The sequence below is a fragment of the Dipodomys ordii genome, unplaced genomic scaffold (genome assembly GCF_000151885.1).
Source record: "Dipodomys ordii isolate 6190 unplaced genomic scaffold, Dord_2.0 Scaffold181, whole genome shotgun sequence".
NCBI classification, from domain to species: domain Eukaryota; kingdom Metazoa; phylum Chordata; class Mammalia; order Rodentia; family Heteromyidae; genus Dipodomys; species Dipodomys ordii.
This window is the reverse complement of record NW_012267397.1, coordinates 559691-574099: the sequence shown is the minus strand read 5'-3', so window position 1 is coordinate 574099 and position 14409 is coordinate 559691. Positions and strand designations below refer to the sequence as shown.

At 48.6% G+C, this 14409-nt stretch overlaps 1 protein-coding gene across 1 annotated transcript in view; it reads right to left on the bottom strand.

The window, feature by feature from the left end:
* Nucleotides 1-14409, bottom strand: part of Tfap2e (transcription factor AP-2 epsilon (activating enhancer binding protein 2 epsilon)) — a 19585-nt gene that overhangs the window by 4366 nt on the left and 810 nt on the right. Inside the window, exon 3 of the mRNA XM_013034051.1 lies at nucleotides 13506-13954. Within this exon, the coding sequence (XP_012889505.1) occupies nucleotides 13506-13954 (449 nt within the window). The remainder of the gene's footprint in view (nucleotides 1-13505; nucleotides 13955-14409) is intronic.

Genomic DNA, 14409 nt, shown 5'->3' with positions numbered 1-14409 from the left:
GCTCAAGTGGTAGAGCGCTAGCTTTGAGCTGAAGAGCTGAGGGACAGTGCCCAGGCCCAGAGTTCAGGCCCCATGACCGGACCCAAAAAAAAATAAAAAAATAAAAGCAAAGCAGGGCACTGGTAACTCATGCCTGTAATCCTAGCTACTCAGATGGTTGAGATCTGAGGATGGAGGTTCAAAGCCAGCCCAGAGAACAAAAGTCTAAGAGAGCTGGGCACCAGTGACTCATGCTTATAATCCTAGCTACTCAGGAAGCTGAGATCTGAGGATCATGGCTTACAGACAGCTGGGAAAGAAAGCCCGTGAGACTCTTTACCTCCAATTAACCACCAGAAAACTGGAAGTGGCGCTGTGGCTCAAGTAGTAGAGGGCTCACTTTGAGCTGAAGAGCTTAGGACAGTATCCAGGTCCAGAGTTCAAGGTCCACCACCGACCAAAAAAAAAAGTATGAGACTCTTAACTCCAATTAGTCCCCAAAAAGAAGTAGAACTGAGGCTCAAGTGGTAGTTGAGTTCAAGCCTCAGTACCAGCACAAAAAGAAAAAGAAAAGAAAAAGAGAGAGAGAGAGAGAGAGAGGAAGAAAGAGTGAGAGAGAAGAAGGAAGGAATAATTAACTGACAGAGCACTTACTTAGCATATACAAGGCCCTGGGTTCAATCCCTAGTAACTGCAAGAAGGAAGGAAAGAAGGAAGGAAAGGAAAGAGTAGGGGAGAAAGGGTCTGAAGGAGGGAGGGAGGAAAGGGGAGAGGGAGGGAAAGAAGAAAAGTGAGTGAGTTGTTCCCATTCTAGTCTTCATCTTCCTGTTTAGCCCGGGGGAGAGGTGATATTGAGGTACTTGCTTCTTCAGAGGAACCCTTGAAGTCTCTTCTTTCAAGGAAGTAGGAGCCCTTATAGACAAGGCCTGAATGTGCTCTAGGAGTGGGGATCCAGGTGGGAATCAGGCTAACAATTGTTGAGCATTCACTATACCCCCTGAACCCTCAGAACAACCCACAGGGGAGTCTCCTTATTATTCCCATTGTCCAGATGCAAAGACTCAAACCCAGAGAGGTGAAGTAGTAGGTCTGAGATCACACACCTGGTAGACTCATAACCAGTGTAGATCTAGGCTGTGGTCCCAGAGGCAGTGCTCTTAGCCTTCCAGCTGCTGGAAAATACTTGCTGAGCACCTATTATGTCCTACGAATTGTGCTAGGCTTCAGGAACACAGTGGTAAACAAAGCCAACCCTGTCCTTAGCAACCAGAGGTGTTTCTCCCCCCCCCCCAGCTTTTCCCCTCTCTGGATAAGCTTCCCCAACCATATCTGCCCATCCAGCCAGAACATTTTGTGACCTTTTTCTCTTATTGGCCACATCTCACCTATCACCTTGTCCTATATATAGCATTTAAGTCTCAACTTGCCTTTAGTGCCGCTTCTCTGCATGCACACAGACACTTGCTCACTTCCCACCAATTTCTACACAGCTCCTGCTCTGAACCTCCTGTCCTGATCCAGAGGGATCTTCCTGAAAGAAAGCCATGGGCCAGGTGCCAGTGGCTCACACCTGTAATCCTAGCTACTCAAGAGAATGAGATCAGAGGATCGTGGTTCAAAGCCAGCCCAAGCAGGAAAGTCTATGAGACTCCTATCTCCAATTAACCACAAAGAGCTGGAAGTAGAGCAGTGGCTCAAGTAGTAGAGTGCTAATCTTGAGCATTCTAAAGCCCAGGGATAACACCCATGCCCAGAGTTCAAGCCTCAGGACCAGCAAAAAAGAATGAAAGAATGATAAAAAGGAAGGAAGGAAAGAATAAAAGGAAGCCATGCCTCATTCAGCAGGTTAAAACCCCATTAGTGCCTACTCAGTTCCCTGAGAATCACAAGCTGGGTGGCCTGATGCCACCTATCTGTCAGTGAGTGCCAGCCACACTCCCCCGCCCCCTCCCCGAGTGCTGCTAGCCACATCCCCACGTCCCAGTGAGGAAGCTGAAAGTTCAAAGAATCTAGTAAGGAGCAGCAAGTAAGAAGCAGAAGTGCCTCTTGAACTCTGGCCTCTGATTCTCAAGGTCATGTGCCTAACCATTATGTATAACAACCTTTTTTGTTCTCCTTGCTGTTCTGGCTCCTCCCTACTGCTCTTACCTGATCCCAATTTGTTGTGCAGGTTCTAACCATAAAAAAAACAATGCCTTGGAAGTGGCACTGTGGCTCAAGCAGTAGAGCGCTAGCCTTGAGCTGCAGAGAACAGGGACAGTGCCCAAGCCCAGAGTTCAAGCCCCACAACCAACCAAAAAAACAAAAACAAAACCAATCTGAGTCACATCTGGAAACTTCCTAATAGTACATTTATTTATATATTTTGGCCAGTACTGGGGCTTGAACTTTGGGTCAGGGCATCGTCCCTGAGATTTTTTTTTTTTTTTTTGATCAAGACTAGTGCTCTACTTGAACCTGGCTACATGTTCCTTTTGTTAAAAATAAAAAGGCTGCTGGGCCTTGGTGGCTCATGCCTGAAATCCTAGCTACTCAGGAGGCTGAGATCTGAGGATTGAGGATCAAAGTCAGCCTAGGCAGAAAAGTCTGTGAGACTCTTTTTTTTTTTTGCGGGGGGGGTCCGGTCGTGGGGCCTGAACTCTGGGCCTGGGCGCTGTCCCTCAGCTCTTCAGCTCAAGGCTAGCGCTCTACCACTTGAGCCACAGTGCCACTTCCGGCTTTTTTTTTCTTTCTGCTTATGTGGTGCTGAGGAATCAAACCCAGGGCCTCAGGCATGCAAGGCAAGCACTCTACCACTGAGCCACCTTCCCAGCCCCCAAGACTCTTATCTCTACTAAACTACAAAAATAAAGCCCCTATGAACCCAGAAGTTTAGCTATGGTTCACGTGGTAGAGGGCTAGCTTCAAGCAAAAGAAGCTCAGGGATAGTAGTAAGGCCCTGAGTTGAAGCCCTAGGACCAACACAAACACAAACACACACACACACACACACACACACACACACACACACTCAAATCTGTCAGCAGTAGAATCCTTAGAATCCCACCAGTCCACTCCCACCCCCATTCCCACCATATCTCCCAACCTGTGTGTGTGTGCTTGGGAGCATCATTCCCCACTCTCTATTCACTTGAGCCCCTCAATCTTAACAAGACTTGAAGCAACAGAATTACCTATACTTTGATGGTTTTAGTGGTGCCATGACTTTATGTATATAATTGATAAAAATTCATAGAAATAGACACCTGAAAATGTATACTGTAATATATATTTGTTATATTTGAACTCAAGGCTTTGGGCCAAATCTCTCATGTTGTACTGTGTCTATTTTGGTTTTGGTTTTTGTGCCGGTATTGGGGCTTGAACTCAGGACTTGGGTACTTTCCCTGAGCTTTTGTTGCTCAAAGCTAGTGCTCTGTGCTCTACCACTTGAGCCATATCTCCATAGCTTTTGGTCTGACATCAGCTGTACTGTATATATTTTATACCTCAGGCTTAACTTAAAGGATACACTACAGTGGCTAGAGGCATGGCTCAGTTGGCAGAGTGCTAGCTAATGAGTGAACATAACAGATACCAAGTTCGAGACACTGTCACAGACCGAAAAAAATAAATTATGACACCCCCTCTATATCTTATAGATATACAAGAGGAACAAAGTGACTCTCCCATCTCCCATCTCTCCTAGCCAGAGGAGGGGATAGAGGAACAGGACATACTTATTCCATTCAACTTCTATTCAAAGGGGTCTTCTGAGGGCTAGCTTTCTGAGAAGGAGAAAGATCTAAGCTGTATGTGAGGTGGTTTCTGTTTCTGCAAACATGAACATGTGTCATAAAAGTGACTGGACAAGGCTGGGAAGGTGGATCGGTGGTGGAGTGCTTGCCTTGCATGCATGAGGCTCTGGGTTCAATTCCTCAGCACCACATAAGCAGAAAAGGCTGGAAGTGGTGCTGTGGCTCAAGTGGTAGAGTGCTAGCCTTGAGCTGAAGAGCTGAGAGACAGGACCCAGGCCCAGAGTTCAAGCCCCACAACTGACAAAAACAACAACAACAACAATAAATACCTCCACACCACCACCAACAACCAAAAAAAAAAAAAACAGCAAGAATAGAAAGCAAGATTAGGGAAGTAGGAGGGCCAAGGAAGGGTTTGTCAGAAAGGTGGGAATTCAACTAGCACAGACTGCAAAGTAAAACCACTGCCATTTGTCCTCCACATCCACAGGCTAGCCTTTGCCAAAATAAACCCTAGCAGAAATGGTCCATTCATCATGTCCCCCTGGTGACACATGCAGAACCCATTCACATACTGACTAGACACAGATACAAAGCTCCTGGCTGGTCAGAATAAGCACCCTGTCCCAAATCTATAGCCACAGGTATTAGGTACCATCTGGCTACTAAATCTGAGGGTGCAACAAATTCTTCCAGTAAATGTTAGAGTTACAATTCTCAATGGGCTATGGTGGTTCATGCCTGTAATCCTAGCTACTCAGGAGGATGAGAGCTGAGGATAGCAGTTCAAAGCCAGACCCAGCAGGAAAGTCAATGAGACTCTTACCTCCAATTAAAACCAGTAAAAAAGCCAAAAGTGGAGCTATGCCTCAATTGAATGGTAGAGTGCTAACCTTGAGAAGTGTCTAGGCCAAGTACACACATACATATACACATACACACACACATACACACACACACCCCACAAACGCTCTACAATTCCTTCTAGAAGAGAATATAGAAGCCAGGCATGGTGGCTCATGCTACTCAGGAGTCAGAGACCTGAAGATTTCAGTTTGAAGCCAGCTTAGTCAGGAAAGTCCATGAGACTAGATTCCAATTACCCACCAAAAAAGCCAAAAGTAAAGCTGTGCCTCTCAAGTGGTAGAGTGCTAGCACAAGGATAGTACGCAGGCCCTAAGTAAAAGCTCCAGGACCAGCACAAAGAAAGAGAGAGAGAGAGAGAGAGAGAAGAAAAATCTTCAGGACCATGGGTTGGACAGGGTTACAACATCAAAAATACAAACCATAAAAAGGGGCTGGGAAGGTGGCTCAGAGGTAGAGTGCTTGCCTTGCATGCCTGAGGCCCTGGGTTCAATTCCTCAGTGCCACATAAGCAAAAAGAAAAAAGCTGGAAGTGGTGCTGTGGCTCAAGTGGTAGAGCGCTAGCTAGCCTTGAGCTGAAGAGCTGAGAGACAGTGCCCAGGCCCAGAGTTCAGGCCCCACGACTGGACCAAAAAAAAAAAATACAAACCATAAAAGAAAACGATCTGGAAAGAACATCAAAAATACAAACCATAAAAGAAAATGAGCTAGGGGCTGGGAAGGTGGCTCAGTGGTAGAGCGCTTGCCTTGCAATGCATGAGGCCCTGGGTTCCATTCCCCAGCACCACATAAGCAAAAAGAAAAAAGCCGGAAGTGGCGCTGTGGCTCAAGTGGTAGAGCACTAGCCTTAAGCTGAAGAGCTGAGGGACAGCACCCAGGCCCAGAGTTCAAGCCCCACAACTGGAACCCCCCCCCCAAAAAAAATGAGCTGGGCACTGGTAGCGTGTAATCCTAACTACTCAGGGAACTGAGATCCGAGGATTGCAGTTCAAAGCCAGCCCAAGCAGGAAAATCCATGAGACTCTTATTTATTTATTTATTTATTTTTAATTTTTTTGGGGTCCGGTTGTGGGGCCTGAACTCTGGGCCTGGGCACTGTCCCTCAGCTCTTCAGCTCAAGGCTAGTGCTCTACCACTTGAGCCACAGCACCACTTCGGCTTTTTTTTTTTGCTTATGTGGTGTTGAGGAATCGAACCGAGGGCCTTATGCATGCAAGGCAAGCACTCTACCACTGAGCCACCTTCCCAACCCTCCATGAGACTCTTATCTCCAATTAACTACCAGAAAACCAGAAGTGGTGCTGTGACTCAAATGGTAGAGTGCTTGCCTTGAGCTGAAGAGCTCAGAGACAGTGGCCAGGCCCAAGTCCCACAACCGATCAAAATAAATAAATAAATATACAAATAAATAAAATAAAATGATAAGTTAGATTTCATCAAAATTCAAAACTTTGAACCTCAAATTAAGAAAATTAGAAGATGTCTGAGCATGGTGTTACATGCCTGTATCTCATCAGTCAAAGAGGCTGAAGCAAGAGGATTGAGTTGAAGGCCAGTCTTGTTAACAAGATTCTGTCTTAAAGGTATGGTGGATATGCTTACAATACCAGCATTTGGGAAGCAGATAGAAAGATGGTGAGTTTGAAGTTAGTCTGATCTACAGAGGAAATTTTTTTGTCTCCCAAATCAAGGACTGGGATGTAGCTTAATGGTAGAATGCTTGCCAGGAAAGAATGGAGGGAGGGAGGGAAAAAGAGAGAAGAAGGGATAAAGGATATGTTTCCAGATCATACAAAGAACATTTACCAAAAATAAAGTAAAATAATAAGAGAAGCCTTATAAGAAGATAATAATAGAAGAAAAAATTGGGAGAAAATGAGGGATGAGGTGACATTGTCCAAAAAGAAATGTACTCATTACCTGACTTATATAACTGTAATCTCTCTGTATATCATTTTTATAATAAAAAGGGGGAAAGATAATAAGCTAATATACAATAATTACTAGGTAATAGTAGAAAACACATGAAGATCCTTTAATAACAATAAAGTAGGGTGGGTGCCTGTGGCTTGTGCCTACAATCGTATTTAGGAGGCTGAGATCTGAGGATTCTGAAATGAAAACCTGTGAGACTCTCATCTCCAATTAAACACCAAAGAAGCCAGAAGTGGAGCTGTGGCCCAGGTGACAGAGCTCTAGCCTTGAGCAAAAAAACTCAGGGAAGCTGGGCACTGGTGGCTAACATCTGTAATCCTAGCTAATCAGGAGGCTGAGGTCTGAGGATCACAGTTCAAAGCCAGCCTGGGCAGGAAAAGTCCGTGAGACTCTTACTTCCAATAAAACCACCAGAAAATCAGAAGTGGCACTGTGACTCAAGTGGTAGAGCTCTAGCCTTGAGGTGAATTTCTGAGAGACAGCACCCAGGCCCAGAGTTCAAACTCCACAACCGACCAAAAAAAACAAAAAAAAACAAAAAAAAAAAACTCAGAACCCTGGTCCTGAGTTCAAGCCTCAGGACTGGAATAAAAAAAAATTTTAATGGCTAAAATACACATTAAAAAGTGCTCAATATCATTAGTCATCAGGGTAATATTGAGATGTCACTAGTGTTTATAACAGATAATACTGAGTGCAATTGAGAGTGCAGAGAAGCTGGCATACACTGCTAGTCGAAATGTGTTGTTGCTTTAGAAAACAGGTAGGGAAGGTGGTTCAGTGGTAGAGCGCTTGCCTTGCTTGCATGCATGAGGCCCTGGGTTCGATTCCTCAGCACCACATAAGCAAAAAGAAAAAAGCTGGAAGTGGTGCTGTGGCTCAAGTGGTAGAGCGCTTGCCTTGAGCTGAAGAGCTGAGGGACAGTGCCCAGGCCCAGAGTTCAGGTCCCACGACCAGACCCCCTCCCCCCCCCCAAAAGAAAGAAAACAGGTAGGCAATTTCTTGGTTTCCTTTTTTTTTTTTTTGTCCATAGTGGGGCTTTGAACTCTGGGCTTGGACACTATTCCTTGGCTCTATCAGCACAAGGCAAGCGCTCTATAGCTTGAGCCACAGCGCCACTTCTGGTTTTCTAGTGGTTTAGTGGAGATAAGAGTCTCATAGATTTTCCTCCTGAGCTGGCTTTGAACAGTGATCCTCAGATCTCAGCCTCCTGAGTAACTAGGATTATAGGCATGAGCCACCGGTGCCTGGCTTCTTGTTTTTCTTTCTAAAGAATGGACACCATTGATTAAAAGTTTTGAAAATTAAGCATAGGGCTGAGAATGTGGATTAGTGGTAGAGTGCTCACCTAGCATGCCCGAAGCCCTGGGTTCCATTCTTCAGTACCACATAAATAGAAAAAGCCAGAAGTGGTGCTGTAGGCTCAAGTGGTAGAGTGCTAGTCTTGCACAAAAGAAGCTAAGGGGCATTGCCCCAGGACTGGCAAAAGCAAAAATAGAAAAAGAAAAGTAAGCACATATTTACCACCCATTTCCACAATTCCACTCCTAGGAATTTCCACAAGAGCAATGAAAAATCTGTGTCATTGGGCTGGGAAGGTGGCTCCGTGGTAGAGGGCATGCCTCGCATGCATGAGGCCCTGGGTTTGATTCCTCAGCACCACATAAACAGAAAAAGCCAGAAGCAGCAGCGCTGTAGCTCAAGTGGTAGAGTGTTCACCTTGAGCTGAAGAGCTGAGGGACAGTGCCCAGGCCCAGGGACAGTGCCCAGCCCCAGAGTTCAAGCCCTACAACTGATAAAAAACAAAAGCAAAAACAAAAACCTGTGTCTTCCCAAAGGCCAACATATATATTCATGACATTAACCATAATAGATGAAAGGTGGAAATAGCTCAAATACACACCAATTGACCAAATGATAAAATGTGCATTACATCCATGAAGAGGAATACTACTTAGTAACTGAGATATGCTACACTACGAATGAAGCTCAATACAAACACACACACACACACACAAACACACACACACACTATTGCAACCCATGGCTCACATTTGTAATCCTAGCTACTTAGGAGACAGAGATATGAGGATCATGGTTTGAAGCCAGCCCAAGGAGGAAAGACCATGAGACTATTATTTCCAATTAACCACCAAAAAAAAAGTCAGAAGTGAAACTGTGGCTCAACTGGCAGCGTACTAGCTTAGAACAACAACAACCACAACAAAAACAAACAAACTTCAAGAGATTGCCTAGGTCCTTAGTTCAAACCCAGTACCTGCACACAAAAACAAAAAACAAACAAAACCAACAATATGCTAAATAAAAGAAGTGAGATGCAAAAGTCTGCATATTTATTCTATTTATACAGCAGTCCAAAATATGCAAATTTATAGACAGAAAGCAGATCAGCAGTTGCCTAAGGCTTGGGTGAGAATGAGGACCAAGTACAGATGGGAATGAGGAAATTTTGAGGGGTGACAGAAATGTCTCCAATAGTTTATGGTGGTGGTTATAAAAGCACATACACTTGCTACAAAAGAAAATCATAAATTGTATTCTTTTCATGAGTGTAAATTTGACCTCAACATCTCAATTAATAAATGCAAGTATTCAGCGGTCACTGATGGTACATACCTAGAATCCCAGCACTCAAGATGCAGAGACAGAAGTTGGAGGGCAGTCTAGTGATAGTTTGTCACAAAACAAAAGAACAACAAAGAGGGTGAACAAATGGGGAAGTGTTACTCACTAGATACTATGTTCAAAATAAACTCTACAACTTGTGGGTGGGGGCAGGATGGAAAAACTGGGAGAGAGCCAGGGAAAGGGTGACATTATTAATCTGACAAATAACTATCACCCCTCTGCACATCACCTTTATAATAACAATAAAAAAAGAACAACAACAAAAAGCTCCAAACAACAACAAACCCATAAAACAAAAATAAACATAAAATTCAAATTCCAAATGTACTTTCCGGGGCTCTATTCAGCAGAAGCAGTGAGGTGCTGGGAAGGGCTGTGTACATTTCCATCAGCACTATCAAGATAATCCAAAGTGCTTCCTTCAAGGCCAAAGATGGAGGTGAGCAGAAGAAGGCAGGCAAGTAGGAGAGGCAGCCAGGCTCCCACGCCCCTCTTGAGTCTCATTCCTCCTCTTGGGACCTGCTGGTTAAGTTGCTTTCTTATCTACTGCCAGAGGGTTTCTTTTAAAGATTTTTTTAACTATATTCCTTTCCCCTGCTCCATGCTCTCCGGTGGCTCCCTATCCAACTCTGCAGGACACTGTTCTTCCAGTTGCCTGGGAGCCAAGGAAGGAAGGACTGTAAAAGTGCCTGATAAGATGCTGCCTGGATGTAAAATTCTAGTGGTTCATTATGGGTTGGGGGGGGCATTATTTTTAGTTTTAAAAGAACACATTAAGAGTCCTCAGAACAGTGGCTCATTAGCTCATGCTTGTAAGCCTAGCCACTCAGGAGGTTGAGATGTGAGGATAGATGATCAAAGTTTGAAACTAGTCTGGACAGAAAGTCCAGCCCTAAGTTTAAGACCCAGGAAACTGCCCCCCTCCTCTCTCTCTCTCACACACACACACACCAGTAGGATATTGATCTTAGCCAAGCACTAGTGGCTCACACCTGTAATGCTAACTAGGATCTCAGTTCAAAGTCAGCCAAGGCAGGAAAGTCTATGAGACCCTTACCTCCAATTAACCACCAGAAAACTGGAAGTGGAGCTGTGGCTCAAAGTGGTAGAACACTAATCTTGAACACAAAAGCTCAGGGACAGTGCCCAGGCCCTAAGTTCAAGTCCCAGGAGCAAGCAGATAGACAGACAGACACACAGACACAGACACACACACACACACACACACACACACACACACACACAATTGATCTTAAGGTCTTTTGCACCCTCTTGAATTCTGCCCCAGGACTTCAGTGACCTCCCCCGAGGCCTGAACTGCTAGATACATTTGGAGGCTCAGGCTTGCTGAACTCCCCACTTCCCTTCTGAACCTTTTTGGCAGAGTGAAAAAGAGCAGGGAAAAGTGTTTACATCTGTCACTGTCCAGGAGACCCCCTGAGATCTGACTACCCTGAGTCTGCCCAGAGGGAGTTCCCTGCCCCAGGCAGACACCCACCCCAGGGTCCCCCAGAGAGAAAGAGGGTGGCACGCATCCCAAGTCTCTTCCCCGAACCACTCCCCTGCAGCTGTGACTGTGTAACAGACTCTCAATCATTTTCTCCTACCTGGGTTTTCCACAGGGAAGACATTTGCCCAGCTTGGGTGAAAAGTACCCCCCCCCCGCCTCTCCCCGCAAGTACACAGACTTCAAAACTCAAGACATGATGGAACACACACCGCGGCCCCGGGTCCTCTCCGGGAGCCCTCCCAACCTCCGGCGCTCACTGCCCGCCTCTGCGGCGCTGTGCGCACCCTCCACGGCGATCACCGCAGACACCCCGGCCCCCGCCCGCCCCTGCTGGGTGCAGCTACCTCTCCCCCCTCAGTCCTGCCCTTTTCCGCTTCTCGGGGATAACAACTAAAACGGAGGAGACAAACGCGCGCGCGCGCGGAGTGGAGGGCTCCCCATTTCCCCTCATGGTGGGGAGGACGGTCAAGTGTATGGTGGCGCTGGGCCCCTTGCCCCCCCCCCGCCCCAGGCAAGTGCCTGGGGCCAGCCGATCCTGCGCAGCCCAGATGTGGGCCTGAGAGGGTCCAGGCTCTGCTCCTGGGTGAGATCGAGACCCCAAGCCACCCCTCCGCCCCCACCCCCCACCCAGCCCCGGGTAGGAAGACTGCGAGACCCCGATGCCACCCCGCTCAGGCCTGGAGTTGCTGCGGTAATGGGACGCTTTCGCAAGCCCAGAGAGACTTCGGGTAATCCAGCGCCCCCGGTGCGGGTGCGGGGAGGGGGGAACGATGCCTCCCCAGGCATCATCGGGAGGGACTGGGGATGAAGAAGGTGCCAGGTGCCAACCCACCGCCTGCGGGGAGCAGTGCTCGTCCCGGCCGCCCGGCCGCCCGCCTCCAGAGCCAGCTGGGCCGGGTGTTTGCGAAGCCCTCGAGCGAGCGAGCGCTGGCACCGACTTCCCTCCCTTCCTCAAAGGCCGGGCCTGGGTGGGAACGGGAAGCTGCGTTCCGCTGGAAGCCCGGGGCTCTGATCCCTTTGCTTCACGGGTTGCTGAGATGCCTGGAGCCCTGACTCCACTTCCCCTGCTCAGGTTGCCATCGGTCCACCTGCTTCACCAAGGCCTCCATTCCTGCCTTTTCCCCCTTCCCCACTCCCTCCCAACCCCACTCCAGCAATGCACAAGCCACATCAGCCCAAATCCCGTTTCCTGGGACACGGCTAACAAGTGGGAGGTTGGGAAGCTGAGGACCTTTGAAAGCAACCAAGTCTGGGTGGTTTCCAGTCTCTCCTGGCATCCTGTCTTCTGGCCTGGGGTTGGGTTAAGGTTCAAGGGCAGTATCAGATTCTTCCCCAGGGCTGAGCGTTGTGGCCGACCCAGGAAGTCCCAACAGGAGTCGGGAACTGGAGGCTTGCAAGGTTGGTCCCACCTCCAGCAGGCAGCCCAGTGACTCTCTCTTCCCCCCTGGGTGGAGCCAGGCACCACTCACAAAACCAGAAAAGCTCTGCTGGTGAAGAGCTGAGTTCAGCACACTGAGTATTCCCTGCACCCTCCCCTCCCCAGCTTCTGGTGACCCGGCCCCAATTCCTGGAAGCATCCCTCCAGGAAATTCTGAGAGGCTGGTCCTCCCCCCCCCCCCCACACAACACTAGGTCATCAACCAACTCTCAGCTCCTGGTCTTCTAGCCCTGATTCCTGGAAGTCCTGCCCATGTGCGCCATCCCTTCTGCCACGGCAAAAATCCCGAGAACCTAACATGGCAAACAGAGCCTGGACTTGAATTTACTTGTTTGATAAACAACTGCAGCCAAATCCTGGGCCACCATCCACCCCATGTGCCTCGGAAGTGTTTTAGGCACCCAGTTCAAACCTAAGGAGCTTGCCCAAGGCTTCTCAGTCTGTTTTGTTTCCCTCACATTTCCCTGTCATGGGCAGAACTTGGTCCTTGAAAGTGATGATTCTCTTTCCTTTTACTAATGCAAAACAAAAACAAAAACCAACCAAAAACCCCCAAGTGCCCCTAAAAATTCACAGGGAGTGACCCCCACACGCTTAGAACTCATCAGACAGAAGAACCAATTCAAAGATACAATAGAGCACACAGAGACCCCCACCACACACACACACACACACAATGTATCCCAACATACACAGTTGCAAATCATAGATACACCCACAGCAACAAAGACACACACCAAGAAAGGAAGGGAACACACAGGTACAGGACCCTAAACTCAGAGATACAGGGACACAGCCTCATATACAACATTCACACACCAGTTCTTCTAATCCTAAATGCCATAGTAGGCCATGGCTGAAAGAAAATTCCCCTAGAGGAGTGCAAGGCCCCCAAAGCTTAGGAAGGAAAGAAGGAAGGAAGGAAGGAAGGAAGGAAGGAAGGAAGGAAGGAAGGAAGGAAGGAAGGAGCAGAAAGCGCTAGCCAGGGTCCTAAATGCTAAAGTTCCGTAAAGTGGGAATCATTCATCAAAACCTATGAGAACAACATTTCCATCCTACTTCGTAGAAAAACAGGAAAGTGGTTTAACTCGTTCTGCTAATTAACTCCAGATCCTCCTCTCCCCAGGCCACCCGGGGGGGGGGGGTGCCGAGGGGGTGCAGACCAGCTCCTGTCCACTGCGGCAGCAAGTCACCTAGCCCATGCCACTGCCCAGCATCGGGCCTGGCCCACAGATTCCGCGGCTGCTCTACTGGGTCAGGAAGAGTGTTCCGGGGCCACCGAGGCTGGTGACGCACAGGAGGCACCCGGGGAAGTGAAGAAGGGGAGGCCGTGAGCCCTGGGCCTGCACCGTCTCGTCTGGCTCTGCCCAGGCAGTGGCACCCCGTTCCTTACCTTTCTTGATCACGGACTGGTCTAAGAGGCTCATTCCCGGCTCATCCATCGCCTGCAAATAGGAGAGGGAGGCGGTGAGGTGAGGTGAGGTGTCGTGGTTACTTAGTTGTCTGGCGCGTCCCCAGCCCCAGCTACCCCAGGTTCCCATCTGCTCCGCCCTACACGCCGCCGCGCTGCACCGCTGCCTGGGGCGGCGACGGGCGGGACCCAGAATCGTCTTGGCTCTGCACCATCTGTAGCCAAGCTGGAGACCTGGGTCCTTACCACACGTTAGACAGGCGTCTACCGCGCCTTCCCTTCGCTCCAGGCGCGGGCCGCCCCAGCAGACTGGGACGGGGCACCCAGGCCCAACGTGACTCGACTGCACAAGCTGGGAGGGAGAGGAGCCATTAGTGTCGGCGGAGGGCGGCTGACATCCAGACACCGGGTCCGGATTCAGGGCCGGGTCGCTTTATGCGCCTGATGTGTCTAACCCCGGACTCCAGACGTATCCTTGGAATCAGGCAAGGGAAGTGACAGGCTGAGAAGAAGTGCACTTGTCACTAGTGTGTGTGTGTGTGTGTGTGTGTGTGTGTGTATACTGGGCGCTTGAACTCAAGGCCTGGGTGTTGTCCTTTGAACCACAGCTCAACTTCTAATCGGATATGAGCCTCGTGGAATTTAATCGGATATCAGAGTCTCATGCAGTTTCCTGCTCAGGTTGGCTTCGAGCCGAGATCCTCAGATCTCAGCCTCCTGATTTCGGCTAGGATAGGATTACAGACCCGGCTTGTGCTTGTCCTTTTTTTTTTTTTTTGGCCCCCACCCATCCTGGACCCCCTGGATCTCACCTGCAGGTCCTCCAGGCCCGGCGGCGCTGCCAGCCCGGGAAGGCCGAGGGGCGCCTCGGTCAGGCCGTGCGCAC